The following is a 16,022-nucleotide window of genomic DNA, read 5'->3' as shown; positions in this document are numbered from 1 at the left end:
CATCAACTGAGCATCCCTTTTTGTAGTTGCTTTTGTCTCTTTCCAGTTAAGTAATTAATAAGATCTTGTTGGCTAAATCCCACATTATCAGCATTTCCACTTTCATAAAAGAAGACAGATGTTATTTTACAAGTACACAAACCGGAATCATGCAGCACACCAATGAGTTTAATATGCTCTTTACTTTTCTTTCTATGCACTCAAAGAAACTTTGAACTTCTTGGGGAAAATAGCACATGATTATGGTCTTTTATAAATCTAGAAATAATCCACCCATCTTCTTTTTTCTTTAAATATACCATTGCCTTGCATCCTATCCTTGTTTCATCATGCACAGCAAGGTTACTATTTTTCCTCTTTGCATAATTTTTGTGGCCAAGATCCCTCTTTTGAAATAAATGGATCTCTTAGCCAATTATCATGCCATTTGTTCTTGATTTAACAATACGACCCTGCGTACCTTGTGTAGTGATTCGTTGTGCCTTCAAGTGATGCAAACTCCATTCCTTCGAAGAACTCTAGAGGGGGATCTAATGGTAGTCCTTATTGAAAGGATCAACATCAAAAGCACTATGGAGTCTATTGTTAGCACTGACATTGGTAGAATCTCCATGTTCATTTATCATATATATCTAGACCTGTATAGTAGTAAAAAATATTCTTAATCAATCGAATGGCAAACTTGCATCAATATTATATAATTATCAATTGGTAAAATCTAAATCCATTCCGTCACCAACAAAGCAAGCAAGCTAATAAAAATTGGAAACAGCATAATCATATATGACTAATTAAATTTAATCCGAAGAAGATGAGGTCAAACAAATAAAATATTTCATTAGAAAAATCAAAGTATTCACCCGTAGAACTCTCTTTCACTCTTTTATGGCACATTTGGCACTTGTCTTAATTTCTTGACTATATTCCTGAAATTGAAATAAGCACTTTGTAGCAGTAAATTACGGAAAACTTTTGCATACCTTCTTTTATTGTTTTTGTCAGCTTCGGTGACTCATGGTGTTGGGACATATTCAATTCGATATTCAACTTTTCCCCTAAAAGTAACATAACTTTTTCTGAGAATGTATGAAACAAGGACCTATCAAACAGCAAGTTATTGAAAGTGTAAAATTAAATTAAGGCAAGTGATTGGTACATACGATAAAGTTTGGAACATTCCTAGTGTAGAACGAATGCAATACAACAAACTTTAAATTGAATTTTCGGTTTGTAGTGTATACAAGTGTGGAAAACACAATTTTTACCAGAGCCATCAAGAACGAGTTTATGGAGGAAGATGGGCAGAGCAAACCGTAATGGGTTTAGGAAAGATGAAGACACACACGATTGACTGACTTGAATGTAATGGAGTTACTCCCGTAATTTTATATTTTTTTATAAAAAAATTTTAGTTATTACACAAGATTGTCATTAGATTCAAAACGTGAATACAAGAAACCCATTTGGTTTAATTTGGAAAATTAATAGTTGTTGGAATTAGATTCATGGTGAAAATAACCAATTATTTTGTCATGGTAAAAGCAAAACAACAAATAGTTGTTTCCACCATGATTTTAAAGAATAGAATTGATTCTTAGGATACTATCTAAAGACACTATAAGAAAACTCGTAGAGTGTGAGAGACCTAACTCAATATCAAAAACTAACTCAAGAGGTGAAAATTGCTCCTCATTTATATATTCTAATGTGAGATTACTTTTAATCGATGTGAGATTTAGATTATTTTCAACACACCCCCTCACGTCAAGCATGGACTTGATGCGTGAATAACAAAATGGTGGATGCTTGTCACCACAAGCGAGAGCTAGCGGAAGCGTGATTAGAACCTACTCTAATAGTATCTTAGAGTGTATAATATGAGAGACCTAACTCATATATTCTATCAAAAACAATGACGTGATTTACTGATATATTAAACTAAAGAAGATACCTTGTTTCCACTGTTATTATTATAAAAAAATTCCACTGTTGTTAATTAATTGATTGCAGGTTCAGGAAAAATAGATATATACGGAGCTTCATCAGAAACGCTAAAATGTTCATCCGCGTAACAACCTAGAAATAGAGCAAAAAAATGGGATCTTTAGATTTCTTGCCGTAAGTTTCATGTTTATGTGCTTCAAAGTTTGATTCTCAGTGACAAGGGAATTCATACTTTGATTGAACACCAGCACTTGTGAAGGCAATAGAAAAGCCCAGGATTCTCTCTAATGATTGAGACTCATTCAAAGAACTTCAACATTTGTGTGATTCTCTTAGATTTTCAAGACACGATTGAGAATCCTGTTTGAATCATTCTAAAATTTCAATTTCAACTGCATCTGGTGCAATATAACAAATATATCAATCACTGACCCAGCACCCAAAATAAAAACTATATCAACACAATCATTTACCCCAAGATGATGACGTACTTTTTCTTATTTTAAAGACCAGTGATTATATCATGCCTATATAAATGTTAGCAATATTGAAGAAAGTACAAAGAAATTGGAAACCAAAGTATAAATGAGTTCCAATTCCAATCACCAAAGTATAAATGAGTTCCAATTTCTAAACATCTACAAAATGTATAAATACAAATAACATATGACTACTAACATTTTGGTAAGATCTTCATTCCATTACTAAACCACACAAATTCATCACAATATAATTAATAGGCTAAATACTTATCTAAAGTATCTGCTACACATTTAGTTTAGGTATCTCAATCAAATTCTCCATAACTACTTATAGGATAAGGAATTAAAAAGGTAAAAAGATTGACATTTCTTTAAAGTCATTTGGCTTAAGGTATTCGCTTATTTAAACATGTAACAACACCGTCGTATCCATTGAAGTAAAAAGTAATACAAACTAACCAAATTTCAAAGCAATATCAACTTGTTCAAAGAATTCAAATACAATACAATAGAAACCAAACTTTTGAATATTCATTCGTATTCTACTTCACCCTAAACCCTTAACAGTAACCATAAACCCTAATAATTTTTTTTTCAAAAATTAAATACCTATTTAACATTTTTTTAATTAAAAAAGGGTCATATGGATCAAGTTGATCCTTAAGTCTCATACGGATCAACTTGATCTGTATGAGGCTTACGGATTAAGTTGATCCTTAAACCTTATACGGATCAACTAGATCCATATGCACAAACCTAATTCCTACTTGATCCATATGCATAAACCTATTTCCTACTTCTAATGCGGATCAACTACATCTGTACGAAAGACAAAACCAAGAATGGAAGTGACAACCATTAACGGGGAGAAGAAGCTTACCTCAACGGTGGAGTAGCCCGTTCAATGCACGTCTTCAATGCCGACATTAGCGGAGGAGAAGAAGCTCCGAAGGCCAACAAAAATGACACGACAGTACAAACATAGGGAAGAAGAATAATGGTGGCGCAAATGGAGGCAAGTTCATGTATGGAAAGTGTGAAATGGTGGATGGGTGCACCAAAATGTTTTAAATTAAGGTGAGGGGTATTTTTGACCTTTCAAATTAAATATTGGGTGCACCATTATTATTGCCGGGTGCACCTAGCATCACCCCTTTTTCTTTTGGAAAAACAATCACTAATTATCCTTACACGCTCGTTTAGCTTGTTTGATCTACTGTGTGTGTATTTTTATTGTGTCTTTACATTTTTAATGTGTTAAATTTGACATATATTAATGTATATATGTAGTTAATAAAAATCAATTAAAATTAATATACATGTCATATTATAAATAAATAAAATTGTAATTTCTCTTATAAGGATGTCAAACCAGGTTAAGAAATAATATATTAAAAAATTTGGGAGTTTAATTAAGTAATTGGTAGATTTTTAAATCCAAAAATATTATTACTTTAAGTGGGAGAGTATGTAATTAACAAAAAGCAGAATGAGGCTGATAAACATCGTGGTAGATCAAAGCGGTTACCAAAAATTGTATTTTCTTTGTCTATTATTATTATAAATCATAGATAAATGGATTTAGGAATAATTTGCACATAATAAATGTTGAGAATGAGGATAATTGGAACATAGGTAATATCTCTTTAACTATTTAATCCTATATTTTTTTTAATTATTTTGAACATAAAAGAGGTTTTGTTGATTTTTTTTCATGAAAATTTATGCACAATGATATTTTCTGATATCTATTTTATGTCATATAATATATATTTTATATTATATTGGTTGATATATACTGTTAAAGCAAAAACATAATATATTTTATTAAAGCAAAAACATGAAGACTAAGCAATTTCTCAGTATGAGCTATTTTTATATATTCAAATTTACATTTTCATCATTGAGAGTTGAGACAATTCCCACATTAACCTGAATTAAAACATAATATATTTTATTAAATTAAAAAAACTTCTTATTTAACTTCTATATTGAACACATAATAACTATCTTAGTTAGCTAAATTTAGGTGAAATAAAAGAAGCAATTTTCAAATCTTTAATTTTATTTTAACTTTCCCATTCATTTTATTCTGAGTTTTTGAAAATTAAAATTTTCTTAACTATTTTCGAGTTTTATTTTATAAAAAATGTTTTTAGTTTAGTTGAAAAAACAAAAAAAGAACTAGTAGTTGAAACAATTATTCATCATCAGTTTTCGATTAACACTGCAACATATTTTAAATAGATACCAGGATATTTTAGTTGAATGAAATAATAATTATTATCAACTTGTGCTCATTGGTGCTATGTTAATAAGCTTTGTTAAAGTTTCTAATTTTGCTAATAAAAAAAAGAGTTTCTAATTTTGCTAGTAATTAAGATAAAGTCAACAAGTTTAGGAAAGTAAAAGAAAACAAAAAATACGTTATAAGTACAATACTTAATTTAATACATTTGTTAATTAATTAAAAATTATTTCAAGTGTAATTTTTAAAATACTTATTACAAAAATCAATAACTTTATCTTATATTACAAATTATAATTAAGTACTACTATATACAAAAAAATACGTTATAGGTAAATTGGAACTAAATTGAAAAGCATAATGATAGGATTCAAAAGAATCAGATACTCTATTAAATTAAGTGACGAAAAATATGCACTTATCTTCATATAAATGTTGCCAAAATTAGTTTAAATTTTAAAGTTTCCATTTGCAATGTTTCTGGTGGTTACGAGACACTTCTCCAACGTTGGCAATTGACTTACCAAAGACACAGAAAAAGGCAATATCATTGTGGCAATGAAAAGATTCCCATATTGATAAAGTCATATAATAAAGGTCTATTCAAATCCAGAATTTTCAAGAAACTGTAACGCACACTTTATATATACACTTCTTCACACACCAAATTCCACAGAGAAAAACAAGAGAACCAATACAAAGAAACGAGATAAAAAAAAAAACAAAAAAAAAACTCCCTACAAAACCAACTCATTAAAATATCCAATTCAATATCCGAAAACAGAGGAAACATGTCTCTGTTTGCACCCCTGTTGTTGAACCAGAGCGACCCCTTCGACCATTTCCGAGCCTTACTCGGTGGAAATTCAGAATCATTGGATCTCGGAGCATACACCCAAATGGATTGGAAGGAAACCCTTGACGCCCATGTGTTCGAAATCGATCTTCCCGGGTTCGCCAAAGAGGATGTGAAGCTTGGAGTGAAAGAAAACAGAGTGCTCTGCATCAAAGCAGAGAAAAAAGCAGAACAAGAAGAACAAGAAGAGAAGACAAAGCTGAAATGGCATTGCAGGGAGAGAAGGAGCAGTGGCGTGGTCTCTAGGGAGTTTAGGTTGCCTGAGAATTCCAAGGTTGATGGTGTCAGAGCTTCAATGTGTGATGGGGTGTTGACAGTAACAGTGCCTAAGGATGAGAGTGAGACCCTGAAGAAGCACAAGAAGGAGGTGCAGATTTTTGAAGAGGATGGTGAAGGGGTTGCTCCAAAAGGAATTGGTCGTTTTGTTTGCTGCAAATCTTAGAAGTTTCAATTTCAACATTTATCGTCCAAGAAAGTATGTTGTTTGGTGAAGGTGTTGTGTTTCAGTTTGCAATGTTGTTCTGGGCTTTCTCTTTGTAGCCTTTGTAAGAAATTTATATGGTTTGAGATTTTGTTTTCTTTTACATTTTTCTTTGTAAATTGAATTTGTACAATGTTGTTGTCTAGTTCTTTGTAATTGGCCTGTGCTTCTTGAGTGGTTGATTGAACATTTATGTCAATAAAAATGCAATCGGTTCCTATGCTTCTTGTGTGGTTGGTTGAACATTTATATCAATAAAAATGCAATCATAGTTTTAAGGTTTATTATTGAATCATGGTTCTTGGTTAATTACTGGCAGACTTGGTGACCATTGCAGCGTTGCTGAATCATTATTTGGAGTCTAAAATATCCTTGCACTTCTAGACCAAGATTGGGTTAGTGTGCTCAAGAATATCCTGGATAACTATATGATGTGTGTTGGATCAAAATGTAAATGAATCAATTGTTTCCTTCATCACACGTAATGGTCAATTATCCACGGTGACGGATCTAGGACTCTAAGTCAAGAGACAATGTAATTAAAAAATAAAATTAATAATAATTATTATAAAATAAGTAAAATAATTAAGGATAAAAGATTCAAATATATAAAATTAGAGGAGACAAAGTATACATCATTAAGATATTTATTTGTAATTTTTATTTAAAAGTGAGGGGGTGCTAGTGCAACTCTCATTGATATGTGGATTTGTCACTGATTACCCGCTCAGCCATCAAAGAACATTGTAATGATTTATGTACCACTTTGAACAAACCATTCCAAATTACCACGAAAGTAGCATATGGTATTCACTATGTTGTAAGAACAACGAGAATTCAATACCATGGCAAAGATGCAAAAACAATTTGTCTGAATCCCACCACGACAATGTAGTATTGAGTCATGTAACATTCTGGATAGTTTTTCAAGCATGTCACAATCATGGCCATTGAGGAAAGTTTCAGGTACACCCATTTTAGCAAGGAAATGCTCTAACCATGGGAAAGATGGATGATCTGGTAAGTACTCTAACCCCAAGCATTGAAGTCTTACTTCACTCCTTGGATCGGTTTTATGATTTACATTGAGTCCTTAAAATTATTATTATTAAATCACAAATTAACAATAAATTTTTTGGTTAATTAATAATGCATTTTTTTTATTAATAATGAATAAAAAATTAAATTCAACAATATATTATACATGACAGTTTGTAATAATGTAAAATAACATTGTACTATTTATTTATTTTGAGTTCATCATGTATTATTTATTTAAAATATTTTTTTAATATAACGAATTATGCAGGAACTTTAGTTTTATAATGTTATTTGGTAGAACAAGAAATTTAGTTTCCATTTAAATTTCAAGTGCCTATTGAATTTCATTTTATGTTTTGGTTACTCTGAAAATTAGTGTTAATTTTTTGTCTCTTATTTATTTTTATTGTTTATAATTAGTCCATTTGAGATTAATTTCTTGCTCTTTTATTATTTATTTTTATAGCTCGTAATTAGTTTAGGAGAGGTTAATTTTTTTTTTATCTTTTTATTATCCATTTAATGCCTTTAAAGACTAATTATTAGCAATAAAAATACAAAAAACTAAGTGAATTTTGTAGAGGAGATAAAACTGAAAATGTAAAAAAAATCGACAGGGAAAACTTAATTAACCTCGTAAACGAGGTCGCGTTATTATGTTTAAAAAATAAACTTTGGCACTGATGACAGGGGAGCAAAACGAGGTCGTGTTGCAGAGGCCACAACGTTTTTCATTAGAAATTTTCAGTTCCACCACATTCTCTGAACTGAAGAAACCTCTTGCACTGTGGACGCAGCCTCCGCCGGCGGGCATTACCGCCATTGAAGCTCATTCAAGCTTTTTTTCACCGTTCCTCACAAGACTAGGTAAAAGGGTGATCTCACTTTTTCACAACCCCCATTGCTAAAATCTTCGGTGTTGATCAACAGAGCGTTTTGAAAGCAAAAATGGGCTTTCTTATAACCCCGTTATTTTCTGCTTTGCGCTCATTTTGATTCCTTTGAAAACGGAATTTGTTTAGATGGATTCATCTGATAAGGATTTTTTTTTTTATAAAAAAATTGTTTTGGTCACCAGCTGTTTGATAAAATGCTTGATTGCCACGTGCAATGGATTATTGTCCCAGTGAGAATTCTGACGTGGTTTGTTTGTTTTGTTGATAGCTAAAATGTTTAGCTATAATCAATGCGTATGGTGGTTATTGGTTTATTGCCGAAGTTAGTGAACTGACCCTTTCCCCGTCTTGCCTTTTGGTGTGTGCGATTTTGTGGATGCATTCACTGGGTTTGTGTTTGTGTTGCATGTTTAAAGGTTATTTGATTGTTGGTTGTAATAAAAGGCCAGTTTCATGTTTTTGGCATTAGAATTTGGTATATAGTACGCGCTTTCTTTTGATTGGTAGCTTGGGTTCCATGTGATTTGGTTTTATTTGGATTTGTAATGATTGTGTGTCTTTTCTTGTAGTGCGATTTGTAACACACCTTTTTGTTCTATTTTGGTTCTTGTAAGGTTTGAAGCTGTTATCATTGGAAATTAGCACTTCTTTGTTAGTGAAAGATTAGAGCAGGATAAAAATGCTCAGACGAAGGCTATCTGTTCTCTCAACGTCAATCATCAGAAGGTCAAATCATAGCAAACCCATTCTCAGATACCCATCTATCCAATCTCACCCCTTTCAGCTCCGTCACTCTCCCAGTGCTTACCGAATAATTAGTCCAAATGCATTCCCGGATTTTCAAGGTTTTAGAGCTTACAGTCTTCTGAGCTTGAATGATCTGAGAGATAAGGTTCCCAGAAAACAGCCGACGAGGAAGGGGCGTGGGATTGGGTCTGGAAAGGGCAAGACTGCAGGGAGGGGTCACAAGGGTCAGAGAGCCAGAAAAGGTATAAAATTGGGGTTTGAAGGAGGCCAGACCCCTCTTCGCCGAAGACTACCCAAACGTGGGTTCAAGAACCCATTTAGCCTCACTTTTCAGGTATGATTTCATGTTTATATTTGAAGATTTGTTTTTGTTTTAATGCATTGGGACATAAGGAAAACCAAAAGTGCAGTCTTTCTTTTGGTGTGTTGAAAAAAAATATACAGTTTCAATTCTGAAGTATTAAACTTGGACTATTACCAAAGCTACCTAGATTTTCTATGCATCAGGGGAAATTATTGAACCTGATAAAATCCACTCATGGACCAAATGTACTTTATCAAGGTCATTTTTGTTGCTAAAAATACTTTCTTTCCCTATATACTTGCTGAATAATGGAGCAAAATAAAAAGAGACATTTTTTTGTCTGATCTCAACCATTTTGTTAGTGTTTAACTAGATTTGTTGCATCTTCTCTGAGTTAGTGAGTTACTACTATTGCCATCTTGAATATTGGATGTCCTTTCACTGTGTGTATTTGGATTGGTGGTAGCAAGATTGATTTTGAATGAAATTGATTTTAGAGAATTGATTATGGTCAGAATTGATAATGAAATGATGCCATTCTTGTTTGGATAACATATATCAAAAAAGTGATTTTTTAAGAGAATATTGTTTGGATACTTTGAATCAAAATTGATTTTGAGGGTTTAATGACCAAAATGGGTTTGGTTGTCTATGTACACTCTTCTATTATAATTAGTTATATATTACATATATAATTAAAATTAAATACACATAATTAAATTTAAGACAATATGTTTAAAATATGCTATCTTTTGCAATAGATCCACATTCCTTATAAAACATTAAAATTGGATAAAATAGATAACAAAAATATTAACTTAACATAAGCATCAAAGTATAAACAATATTAGGGGTATGGGTGAGAGGGTAAATTTTTTGTCAAAGAGGATAAACAATCTTTTCTTTTCTTTTTTAATATTTTTTTGGTTTCATTTTTTTAATATGATTTATCACACTATTATGGGTATGAGTGTGAGGATAAATTAGACAACATGCATTCAAAATTAAATAAATATACCAAGACTTTTAATTATATATTTTTAATCAATAAATAATAAACATACAAATGAGGGCATTGATATGAGGGTAAATTAGACAAAAGCTACCTAGAATTGATTTTGGTAGAAGTAGAAGCTACTTCTACTTCAACTCCACCATGGTTTTTTTCACCATGATTGATTCTACAAAGTTAACCAAGCATGCAAATTTTTGGTCAAAATCAAGTTTGACCCACGTAATTGATCCATGTCGTAGAGATTCGACAAAGTTTTACGTTGGCTGTCGAAAGCCTAACACAACCCTCTCCTTTTATCCGGGCTTGGGACCGGCTAAGAATAGCAAAGCTAACCTAGGCAGGATTATGTGAATCATCGCATTCAAGCAGGATGGATGAAATGGAGAAAAGCATCGGGGGTGTTATGAGGATGTTGCGGTGGATGTGTGGTAAGACTCGACAGGATAAAATTAGAAATGAAGCTATTAGAGAGAGGGTTGGAGTAGCGCCTATTGTAGAGAAGATGGTGGAAAATAGACTTAGGTGGTTTGGGCATGTAGAGAGAAGACCGGTAGACTCTGTAGTGAGGAGAGTAGACCAGATGGAGAGAAGGCAAACAATTCGAGGCAGAGGAAGACCCAAAAAGACTATAAGAGAGGTTATCAAAAAGGATCTCGAACTTAATGATTTGGATAGAAGTATGGTACTTGATAGAACATTATGGCGGAAGTTGATCCATGTAGCCGACCCCACCTAGTGGGATAAGGCGTTGTTGTTGTTGTTGTTGTTGTTGTATCAAGTTTGACCCACCTCACCATGCTCCACCATGATTTTGAATGCAATCCAAACACACATTGTGTAGTTCCAGCTTTATTTCATCTCAAGTAGTTGGAGCTACCAAATACCACTAGTCATGGGGTTATACAGAAGTCGTCTTTCAGAGTATGATCCATTACATAGATGCAATTTTCAAATATCACAATCAAAAGGATGATCTAAGAGCCTTGAGGCAGTTATCTTGTTGAAAGTTTAACCAAACCTTTGTGTGACTGTGTCTGTGTATAAGATCAATCTCTTGCCATCATTATTAGTTTCTTTTTCTGCATTTTCTCCCACTTAAAAAAATGAAATATTAAGTGGGAAGCATTTGACATCCTTCTTCCAAAGCTAGAGTAAAGTGCCATGCTTAATGCGGATTTTGTTTTATTTTTTATTACAAGAAATAATTTGTCTGATATGTATTTTCTTTAAGACTCTGAAACCTTCTGTGAATATATATGACTGAGTGGCTAAGTTGGTTTCAATTGATATGAACCTCTGTTTTCCATATGACATTTCCCATGCATGATTTGCACTAAAAGTATTGTGATCACTGGCATCATATGTTTTTCAACGTTTGTAGTTTATTTATTCAAGAGATTTATCCCTAGTATATCTTAACTGCTTGTATGTGATTGCTGATGTTCATGTAGTAAGGTATGATGTGAACATTGGAGTTAACTTTGGATTTATGAGCATCAAGTAGGTCATTTTTATTCGTTTGATATTAATTTTATTTTATTTGTTCATATTTTAATATATGGAACCCTTAATTGATTAGCCATTAATATGTCTATATTGTTAAATTTCATACGCATCTTTTTCTGCAGCCAATAGGTTTGGGGAAAATTGCAAAGTTTATTAATGCTGGGAAGATAGATTCTTCTGAACTGATTACAATGAAAACACTAAAGGTTTAATGACTGTTACCTCACTTCTTCTGGAAATATTTTTGCTTCATGTGCTTCCTCTCATTTTTCTGGTCATACCATAGGATGCAGGGGTACTAGGGAAGCAAATGAAAGATGGAGTAAGATTGATGGGGCGTGGTTCTGAGCAGATCAAGTGGCCAATTCATCTAGAGGTAGACTTGATTTGAAGTCTATATGCGTTTGGAGGATCATAATCATGCTTTTTGATTCTTACGTTGTTGAAAATGCTTTTCTTAACACTTTTTAATCATCATTGTTATTTTTGCTAAATAGTTTATGATTTCCTTGGATGTTTGGCTTGAAAGTCTGCTCTCTCCTTTCTCCATTGGCAGCATAAGTGAGAAGAATTGGGGGTAGCCAGGTTTTGACCTTGGCAATTAGAATGGTACAATGGTTGTAGGGCATCTAACTTGGAATTTGTTATAAATTAAGTTTGTATTATACTTGTATATTCAAAGTTTATATGCTATCTTTAACCTTTTGGCATTTTTTTCTTGTACTTTCAGATAAACAAACAAACAGTTTGAGATTTATGTTTCCATATTATGCTTTTGTTTGTCAATAGAAAAAGGGACGCAAAATTGGTCTTGTTTAATTTTAAATACCATATATTGTCTCAAACTCTTTTGGTATAAAGCAGGAATGTAGTTTAAGTTTAACAGTGATTTTACAGGTATCGAGGGTTACTGTTAGGGCTAAGGAAGCAGTTGAAGCAGCTGGTGGGTCTGTGAGAAGGGTGTATTACAATAAGTTGGGCTTGAAGGCACTGGTGAAGCCTGAGTGGTTTGAAAAGAAAGGAAGATTATTGCCTCGAGCAGCTAGACCTCCTCCTAAGCAAAAGGACAAAGTTGATAGCATTGGTCGGTTGCCCGCCCCAACGAAGCCAATTCCATTTTTAGTTGAAGCAAGCAAAGATCTTCCAGTTCAGCATCTTAGTTAAATAGCTAACATTTTTGGCACCAGTTTTTAGGATTTTGTAATTCTGTGTGGTGCAAACGTCTGACTCAAAAGTTTTTCATGCAGTTCTTGCAAATGCTCAGGTAGTTAATTCAAGAATGAGATAAATGAATTTCCTTGGGGACAAATGAAAGGGAAAAATCTTGTTTATTATTTCATTTCTTTTAAGGATTTGATCTTGGTCACTCAGTTGAAAAGAGCCATAGTTTCTTGTGTATGTGTGCTTGGTGTAGGATCATAGCCTCTTCATTAAGGGAAAATTGTAAGAACACTCTTCAATTTTTAACTTTTCTCCGGATATGGATGGTACTTGTCAAATGACTTGGCTGAATTTTAATAAATGGACGATTGTTTCAATCCGAATTTGTATTAATATACGACTTGTTATTATCCACTGATTCACATGTAAATAGATACTATTTATTTATTTTTCATTAGACTGAGGGCACAATTAAATATCCTTTAAGATTTTAATTTTCACAATTGCTCTTCTGAGATGAAATCAACACCACTAGTAACTTCTTTCACTGAGTTTAAAACTATCCACATAACATACACGTTTTGGTATAGGTAGAGGAAGAAAATAAGTAGTTTCCTTGATGGATTGGTTTTGTTACTGTTAAGTTTGCTGAAATCAGATATCTGTTTTCTATGTCATTGACTTCTTATAATATGTAATCAACAAAAGATAAATATCTATAGTAGTTGCAGGTCTTGGTTCATTTGTTTCTACTTTTTTGTTTTATTTAAATTAGCAGCATGCTCAGTTGTGCCTACAGAATAGCTTCAGGTACGTGCTAAATATTAAATCCTTGTTCCTGTTGAACTGAATACTGGGATGCAATCACTGTTCTAGTGTATAATTTTTTTCATTATGTTTTTTTTAATAATTTATCACCGATTTTGATTGAAACATGTAGTCGTATCTTGTAATTATATACTATTATGTTTTCTTCCATTCTAAATTAGGTGACTATTCACTGTCTTGTTGCTGATTGCAAATATAAATGCAAGAATTGTTTGAGCTCATTCATCAAACATTCAACAGTCAACAGCACTATAAAATGTTACCCGGAAGAGAACTAACCTTTCATGCTAAAGTAAAATATTCTTCTATTTTTTTAAGAGAAATATTTAATCAATGGGATTATTAACTTTTAGTTCCATTTTTTTAATTTGATATTGGCTCTTTGTCATCAATACATTTAATTTTTACTTCAACATTTTAGACCCTCACTGACCTATAGTACATATTAACTACTAAGAGCTTCCCTAAAATACAAAAGAAACTACCAATAACTGAAAAAAAACAACAGAAAATCCATTTTGGATGTTTGATAATCCACAATTTGGGCACAAGACTGTTACTCAAGTTTCTACCCATAGTTACCAGGTAGGTGGTATGGGTACACGTATGTAGATGCACTCGACCACTTTTTATATTATTATTATTATAATACTTACTTAAAAAAATACATGATATTTGTTAAGTAAATTTTTTGATGTGTTCAGATAATCATTATAGCTTGCACAACTCTCTTTACGAGTATTTAATATCGCTATATTTGTAAAACTCAAAATTAAAACCATTTGTTAAATTAAAATAATCTCATACAAGTTGATTTAATCGTTTAATATGATTCCTTAAGAGTATATTAAAATTATATTTCTATTTCTATCAATCAAAATATAAAACCCAAGCCGGTTGTCTTACGAGACCTCAATGTCTGCCTAGTTCTGCACCAAGTAAAACACCTGCTAACTATAAACAAAGTAATAACACCACCAAAGGGCCATATCAACGCGTTGGCATACATGTCAACCTTAAAGCCAATAGAGTAGTAGTAGTAGTGCCTACCACGTTTTCATCAAACCCCCAACCTTAAATACATGCATCACTCTCTCACATTAATGCATAAAAAACATACCAATACAATATTCTGGCATTGCTGATGAAACATGAGGCTCCACTACCTTACCCTTTTCCTTCTTTTGGTCCCTTTGGAGCTAAGCATCATTTATGGTCTTTCTACACTAGGAAATGTGCCTAAGAAATCATTCAAGCCCTTATTGCCCCCTGAGGCCTTGCTGTCCATTGGTCACTATCACACAACATGTCCTGATACTGAAGGCATCATCTCACAAAAGGTTGCAGCTTGGGTTAAGAAGGACCCTACATTGGCCCCTGCCATCATACGCCTTCATTTCCATGACTGTGCTGTTAGGGTAATCACATATCTCAATCTCTCTTTAAATTTGGCAATGTGTTTCCTATGCTTGTTTCTTGCTTACTTGGAATAAGGTACACTTGAATTGGCCACATGCATCTTGATTCATGCATCACGGATCACTTTAATTTGCTAGGTGTCATTTGATACATATGATGGACCATTAGAAAAAATAGAGTGTTTTGTGTTTATTTGGAGATAAATATTCCTATTTGATTTGGATCATTTTGACTGTTGTAGCCAAACATGGTTGAAATCCAGCATCTAAAATACATTCTCATTATAAATCCTTTTGCACTGTAATCTAATTACAAATAATTTTAGATATGACTTTTAAAATAATTATTATTAAGTCACAATCTTACCATACATGATCACTTATGATTAGACGAGAATTAAAGTATATAAGGATAAGATGACAATTTGAGGTAGAATATGATCTATCACAGGACCATCTTTATAAGATGGTCGTAATAACTGTAATGTTGTTGGGACCGAAACTTACTTCTGGTTTGAAAATAGGATCACATGGATTTGGTGCAAAAGGGTGCAAAAGGTGCAAAAGGGTGATGGATTTGGTGCACCTTGATGTCATAACCCCTAGGACTTTTGACACAACCTATTACACTAACCTTATGAGGAAAGTGGGGTTGTTGTCAACAGATCAATCACTGTTTTCAGATGCAAGGACTGCTCCATTTGTTGAAGCATTTGCAACACAGCCTTTCCTTTTCACTAGCCAGTTTTCAGTGTCAATGGTGAAGCTTGGGAATGTTCATGTTCTGACTAGGCCTAATGAAGGTGAAATCAGAGTTAATTGCAATTATGTCAATACTGTCTAATTGGTGCCCATTAATATGTGGTTAATTTCATTGTTCTAACTTTATTTTGGATGTCAATCAAAGTACAGTCAGAGGATTCGATTATTTATTAAAGAAGTCTAACTCAATTTGATGAACAGTGAGTTGAGTTATTGTGACTACCTATGTTTTTGGAGACAAATTGTGTTATGAGAAAATACTTTTTTCTCCATTAATTTTGTACATTAAACGTATTGATAAATCAGATACAATTACAAACTTACTCTTTACCA

General features: G+C 32.7%; 3 protein-coding genes across 3 annotated transcripts; all 3 read left to right on the top strand.

Annotated features, from left to right (window-relative positions):
* Positions 1 to 5,212: 5,212 nt before the first annotated feature.
* On the top strand, positions 5,213 to 6,231 carry LOC100813153 (16.9 kDa class I heat shock protein 1). The gene has a single exon (XM_003545895.5). The coding sequence runs from the start codon at positions 5,466 to 5,468 to the stop codon at positions 5,970 to 5,972; it is 507 nt and encodes a 168-aa protein (XP_003545943.1). The 5' UTR covers positions 5,213 to 5,465; the 3' UTR covers positions 5,973 to 6,231.
* Positions 6,232 to 7,713: 1,482 nt separating this feature from the next.
* On the top strand, positions 7,714 to 13,058 carry LOC100809931 (50S ribosomal protein L15). The gene is made up of 5 exons (XM_003546787.5): positions 7,714 to 7,919; positions 8,563 to 9,029; positions 11,643 to 11,726; positions 11,807 to 11,896; positions 12,418 to 13,058. Exons 2-5 carry the CDS (start codon positions 8,628 to 8,630, stop codon positions 12,682 to 12,684), a joined length of 843 nt encoding a protein of 280 aa, XP_003546835.1. The 5' UTR covers positions 7,714 to 7,919; positions 8,563 to 8,627; the 3' UTR covers positions 12,685 to 13,058.
* Positions 13,059 to 14,518: 1,460 nt separating this feature from the next.
* On the top strand, positions 14,519 to 16,022 carry LOC100812613 (peroxidase 7). Its single transcript, XM_041009537.1, has 2 exons — positions 14,519 to 14,927; positions 15,452 to 16,022. The coding sequence occupies exons 1-2, from the start codon at positions 14,661 to 14,663 to the stop codon at positions 15,497 to 15,499; spliced, it is 315 nt and encodes a 104-aa protein (XP_040865471.1). The 5' UTR covers positions 14,519 to 14,660; the 3' UTR covers positions 15,500 to 16,022.

Source organism: Glycine max, chromosome 15 (genome assembly GCF_000004515.6).
Source record: "Glycine max cultivar Williams 82 chromosome 15, Glycine_max_v4.0, whole genome shotgun sequence".
NCBI lineage: Eukaryota > Viridiplantae > Streptophyta > Magnoliopsida > Fabales > Fabaceae > Glycine > Glycine max.
The sequence above is the reverse complement of the archived record's forward strand: the minus strand, read 5'-3'. Positions and strand labels throughout refer to the sequence as shown.